At 42.4% G+C, this 6,592-nt stretch overlaps 1 protein-coding gene across 6 annotated transcripts in view; it reads right to left on the reverse strand.

Moving 5' to 3' along the window:
- CSPP1 (centrosome and spindle pole associated protein 1) overlaps positions 1–6,592 on the reverse strand; it is a 67,588-nt gene that overhangs the window by 3,056 nt on the left and 57,940 nt on the right. For 5 of the 6 annotated variants that reach the window (XM_031058641.1, XM_031058640.1, XM_031058642.1 and 2 more), the window contains one exon: positions 2,419–2,727. In XM_031058641.1, coding sequence (XP_030914501.1) covers positions 2,465–2,727 — 263 coding nt within the window. In that variant the 3' untranslated portion in view covers positions 2,419–2,464. Of the gene's footprint in view, positions 1–2,418; positions 2,728–6,592 lie in introns of those variants that run through there. The other variant, XM_031058637.1, reaches the window with a different exon arrangement.

Genomic DNA, 6,592 nt, shown 5'->3' on the forward strand with positions numbered 1-6,592 from the left:
ATTTTTATGGTGAGTATAATGTGTCCCATCCTATTCATTGTCATACTCTCCCCCATGGCTTTAGCAAACTGTTTGAGACCATTGCCAGGGTGTCCCTGACACTACTGCCCTGAGCACTGTTTAAACAGCCCCTGTTCCTTGTGTGTCTGCCCAATTCTTTCTAATCATCTGTGTTCAAGATAGAGCAGTGAGTACAATGAATTATCTAAAAACTTGGGCAGTTTTGGTTTTGGGGCTCTTTCTGGTTTTAAACCTCACTGCTTTATTGTTTTGTTGTGTACTCCTCTTTAGTAAGGACATTATTCTTTCTTCTCATGCCTTATTTATTGCTCATGTGGAAAAGGCCTCGTAGCTGTTTAATTTTGGTTCATTGGGAGCTGAACTTTGGTGTCATTGTAACTCTTTTGTGCCTCTCTTCAGTTCTTGCAGTGCCAGAGCAGCACCAGGTATGCTCTGGGCATTGTGTTCAACTTGCAGCTCTCTGAACACTCATACATGATCATTGTCAGAAATCTGGGGTCAGGGGCAGAGAATAGGTTCTCCTTTAGTGATCTCAGTATCCATCAGGGCTGGGACTGCAGATACATTTATTTTGCAGGTGAGGCTGTCATGATAAAAGGTTAGGGAGGCAGAAGGGCCCTGCCAAAAGCTGAACTTTAAAGAGGCAGAGAGCACTGCAGAAAGATCTGGAAAGGGAAGATGCAAAGGACTCAGTGTCCTGAGTAGTGCCCAAGGGAGGGTAGCTGCAGGGAAGAGTGGAATTCATGGTGCTAAGGGCTGCTGAGCAGTGAGGTTAAAGTAATAGCAGTGGTTTCAGGACATAGCACAGGTGAAGGAAGTTATTCAGAGGGGTTCTGCCACAACCGGCCTTGAACTGGAGAAAAGGAATGCCAGGTTCTGATGGTCTGTGGCATTTATGAAACTTACTGCAGTGAAATGAGGTGGCTTTTTAGGGAGACACTTCATGCTTCTCTCAGGGGAAAAACTCCAATTAAAATCAAGGAAATAATAATTAAACTTTGTTGGCAGTTAGATGAGGAAGAGAAATTCTGCATCTAGCCTGGAGTTGGTACAGTCAATATGCCTCAAACTTCAGCTTGTGAGGCAACTGGAGAGAGCCATCAGGGCAGGTGACAAAGTATAAAAGGCATAAGGTGGGCTTTAGCATGAGAGGGTGGTAAGTGTATTAATTTCAAGCATTTTCACAAAGTTATTTCCTCTGTCTCTGGGAAGTCCAGCCTGAAGCAGGCATGCAGCCCGAGGTACCTGCTCCAGCCCAGGTCAGGGATTGTCCAGTGCCCCTGCTTGAGTGGCCACGGCTGTCAGACCCACTCTGTTGAACCTTCTCACTGCTGAGCTAGAAATTCAGGGTAAGAATTACCCTGATTTGGCAAATCCTCTCTGGGAAGGAATGTGCTAAGCCCATGAAGCTCAACACCACACAGGTTTGAAAGTACATCTGTCAGCAAACATTGCCTGCCGTCATCATGGAATCGCTGTAGCCTTCAGACAGGTTTACAAAAGCTTGAAGGTGACAGTGTAGTAAAAACAAAAGACCTTGCAAAAAGTTCTTGTTTTCATCAGTGGTTTGTTAGGGTCATTTTTACCCTGTTGATCAGGTTTACGCCTCTGGGTGGGAATTTCCTAACCAAAAGGAAAGTTGCAGCATTACCCCTGCTTCACCTTGGTTGTGTAATTCACTGAACTCCTAAAATCTTGCTCCATGTCCTTCTTGCTAAAGCTCTGTGCTCTCAATGAACAGATTTTCCATGTGTTGTTATTTCTTTGGAGACAGCTTTAACACTCCAGTTTGTTCATGAGTAAATAAAAGCTGAAGCAAATCATAAATTAAGAAAATTGAAGTCGGCTTTCACAGTTTTTATAACAAAAATAATTTTAGTAACAAAATACTTTATTAACTCTTCAATCAGAAACATAAATATATTCAACAATATCTGTATTTTCAGCACACAACAAATTAGGGAATGTAAGACATATTGTTGATAGTATTTTTTTTCCATGAAAGTGTTAGCTGTGCTTTCATGCAGGACTGCATTTATCCTGTATTAAAACCTAAGTGTCCGTGTTCAAGTTACTCTTTGGGTAAAAACCTAATGCCCTTCTGCTCTTGGGCTGCTCTAATGCCGGAAATTTTTGGATTTTGACTATAAATCTAAAAAAAATCTTTGATTTAATATCAAATTCACACACACCACACTCTGTTTCTGAGGCTGAAACTTAAGTTGTATGAAAAGTGCAAAAGCTGCCAAGCTATTCCTCCACGTCACGGAACAGAAAACATCCCTGTACTCCACCTCTGCTCCACTGCAGCGGCTGGTCCTTTATTTTTGTTCTTTTGACTGACACACACAGCTCCACACACTGTACACGGAAGACAGCTCTCCCTCCCTGTGAGACCCCCGGCTGGGCCGAGCTCTCCCTCCCAGCCGGATCCCGGGCGGAGTCAGCCGTGTGCGGTGGAGAGGCCGTGCCAGCCCATCGGAAGTGTGCTCTGCTGGGACAGCTTCCCTGCGCTCCCCGGGGACAGCTGCCCTGCGCTCCCCGGGGACAGCTGCCCTGCGCCCGGCTGCTCCGCCAGCAGCCGCCGCAGCGTGGCCGATGTGCCCGGCCGCAGCCAGGGCTCTGTGGCCACCGTGTCCGTGGAGCTGGCCTGGGACTGGGCACGCTTCAGAAGGTCATCCACATCCCCTAAGGAAATGTCATCACCTGAGAGAGGAGAGCAACACCTGTGTTAGACCGGACAACGTGACACAGGGCAGGCTTGGCTGCAATCAGTGTAGCAATAATGCTTTAAAATTATATATATTATAATGCTTTTAAATGGCATCTCTACTTAGTACACGTTTGCTGATGTTCTGGGGAATTAGGCCTCAACAGCTCCCCCCGAGCAGCTCAGCGAGGGCATGAGGATACAGGCAGGGGTGGGTGGACTGGGCAGAGGGTTCTTGCTTTCCAAAAAACTTCTATTTAGGGAGAATCTAATCTGTCAGTGCCTGTATGCATAAAAATGCACGTGAAAATAAGGCCATTCAATTACAATGGCCTGACTGAGCCTTGTATAAATGTAGGGGGATAGAATACAAGTAAATAAAGGTAGTATAGAAAGTAATCTTATCCCCTTAAGAGTTGCAGCTGGGTTAATTATTAAAGATTAGGAGCAGGCCTGACTTTAACAAGGCCACACCTGTAGCCAATAAGAAGAGTGTTATAAAAGAGTGGATTGGTGGGAACTGGAGTCAGTTAGCTACTGTGAGGACAAGGAAGAGCCAGCGCCTAGAGGAGCTGCCTACGAGAAACATCAAGGAGGTACGGAACTCTAGCAATATGGAACATTTGCAATATAATGACAATAGAACTCTTGCAATATAATAACAACAAATAAACAATCTCCTACTGCGGAAGAATTGTTTTAACTTGGTTTAACAGTGCAAATGCAAGTGAGCCTGTGCATCACAGCCCAAAACCTCAGTGAATGTCATGCTGAAAGTGGCTAAGTTGGGATCTTCCAGCTACAAACAAGCCCCACCTAACAAAAACCAGAACTGCCTTGCCTATGAACTTGGGGTCCTTATCACTCTGAACTCTACTGTTACTTCTTTCAATTCTGTCAGCAATTATACATACATCTATTACCTTAAACAGATAGTATGGATTATCAAACAACATACATTTTTACTACATATGAAAGAGTATAAATATGTAAGTTCCTCTGTGCTGTTCATTTTTTGGCTTCACAGCATCTAATTTTTTACATACTTAAACAAAAAAAAAATTATGGAAATCCCCTCTATCTATAACAACTGGAAAATGCAATGTTTTCCTCTTAAAATTGAACCACATCAGTGAAGAGGTTCTGGTTTCTTGGTGATAAAGGTGGGCAGAAGCATGTTTAAAGACTGGATTAGGAAAAAAAATCAACATTTTTCAAAAAACATCCTAATTAAAACAAAATAGAATTGCATATTCTTTAGTGATTAAATAATTAAGCAATTAATAAGTGTCATGTAATTTTAGTATTTGGATGATTTTTAAAAATTTCAGGTTCTTGTTCTGCAAAAAATGATGACTTTTTAAAAATGAGAATTTAAACCAAAGCAATGAGAATCTGAAGATTCTCATTAAAAACTGAAAGCTGATGGTCTAAGCATGGGTGTCAGAGCCCAAGGCCTGGAGAAGCAGCAGGAAGGAGTGCAGGGGTGAAGGACAGAACTGCACAACCCCACGTACACTGGGGCTCAGTTTCCCTCTTTGTCTGTTAGGTGGGATTGCAGGTTCTAAAACCAAATGCCAAATACTTTTTGTTCCAAAAGAACTTGGCAGGAATCATTAGTTCTGTCACATCACACAGTGATCTGATCATCCTCCAAGCCTTCCCAGTCTGGTTAAAACTTGTCTGCAACACTAGAAGTGAGAGCAGACCTCCCTCTCCCTAGAGCCTGTCATCTCCTGCGCTTGAAGCTGGCAGAGTGAACCTCTTTGTCTCCTCAATCCTGGGTCAGATCAACTCTCTTGTGAGTTGGAACCCACAGTTTTTTGCATATGTAGGTTTAGAGGGGTTAACAGCACACAGCAGGAAAAGTGATACCTAAAGAAAATAATTTTCTGTTTGCTGCTTTAAGAGATGACATCTAGCAACAATAAAAATAAGGTTGTTTAGAGACAAACTGGGAATGTCCAGGCCAGGGGGCTGCATTTCCCCACCCTTAACTACTTCTGCCTTTACAGCAAAGCCTTCAGATCTTGCAGATGCCAGAGGCAAGATCAACTGCTCTGCCAGAGGTAAGATCACAGTGCACATCCCTGGATCAGACTCACTTGGTGCTGCTTTGAGAAAGCACAGCAGATCAGCTGCACTGCAGAACTTCTTCATCATGAATTTCAACACTTCACACACTCCCTAAAAAACTGTCCTTAATTGGGACACACATCAAGACGTGATAATTCAGTTTGCATGTGGAGGCTGAGGGTAAGGAAAGCTTTTCCTTAGCATGAAATCCTGCCTTAGGAATGGATGGTATCTGGATTCCTGCAGAACACCAACAGCAGCACATCTTGTGTGCCCAAACCTGTGAGAATTCCCTCTTCTGTATCTGAGCCTGCTCTTGTTTATGCCCACAGGACCACCCATACCTCGCTTGACAGAAACTCCATCACCCCAAATATTCACCAAGTCTACACTGATGGGAATTTTTTTGGATGGGTAAAAATGGAGGAGAAGGCCTGACTCCTTTTGTCTAATTTGCCAATTAAGAAAACAATACTAGGATGCCTTTAAGATTCATTCCCACATCAGTCCCATAGGAGAAAGTGAACTGCTGTGAACAGAGCCTCCTTATTGAACCAGACCAGCTCTGAATTTAGAATTTGTCAAAGCCTGTGAACTGCTATCTCTGGTCATTTCAAGGGAAGATAACCAGGTTCCTTAGTTATATATTTGAGAGATTTGTTTTCTCTCAGCAGTGTTTCTGAGGGCAGAGGAGAAATGACAGTCCTGGCTGCTCAGAAAGCAAGAGGATGCCACAAGGGTTCTTTCAGACTGTTAGGGAAAAGGAGTAAAGAAACTTGGCTTCACTCATTTTTTCTGTAACATCCCTGAGCACAAGGAGGGAACAGGAGGGCAAGCAGCAGTGCAGCCTGAACAACCACAGCTGAGCAAGAAGATCTATTGCTGCCTTTCCAAGAGGCACAAATGCCAAGGATGAGTGATTGGTCCCCATGTGCTCCAGAGAACAAGCTACATACAGACATATAAATATATACATATATATACACACATATCAAAATTATATTTATCTAAAGGCTGAAGCTCTGGAGGCTGTGACAAACAGAAGGTAAGCAAAATAAAAAGTGTAGTGCATATGATATGAGGTGAAATTATAAAAGAGGTGAAATATAACAAAGATACTGAAGCAGTAGTAGTAGTTCACATAGCAAATATATCTGGGTGAAGTAAAATAAGTAAAGATATTATTTAGATTATAGAAGAAAATTAGTATGAATAGGGTTTATTTTTTAGTGACTTAAAACCACAGTGAGATGGTTAAAACAAACAAAAAAAGGATGAAGTGCTTGTAAGAGTACCCATAGCAACAGAATCAAAAATACTGCCAGCATCTGTACTCTCGAAGTTTATAAAAAGGATACTGATACTGTAATTGCCTAGACAGCATAGCAACTACGTCCCAAAAAAAAAAGGAAGATTTCAGACTCATATGAAAGAATCATTAGCACAAAGTGTATGAACTGGGTCTCAACCCATGTGATAAATTAAAGGCCATTAATGGTTGCCATGATTGGTATTTCATACACAAAAAGGATCTAGATCAGGCAGCCAGCATTTGGAGATGCTCCAAGACAACTCCCAGCACCTGATGTAAGAAACTTGGAATGAATTCAAGTGTGTGTGCAGTGAAAGAGGTATCAGTATCAAATACTCACATACTCAAATACTGAACAATCATTCACATTAACAAACCACTAGAAAATCAAATTAACTAGAAACTGAAGTACTTCATCATACACAGTTCTCTGGCATATCTTCATGCTGGTTGGAACACAGACATCTCTGACT

The sequence above is a fragment of the Geospiza fortis genome, unplaced genomic scaffold, assembly GCF_000277835.1.
Source record: "Geospiza fortis unplaced genomic scaffold, GeoFor_1.0 scaffold121, whole genome shotgun sequence".
NCBI lineage: Eukaryota > Metazoa > Chordata > Aves > Passeriformes > Thraupidae > Geospiza > Geospiza fortis.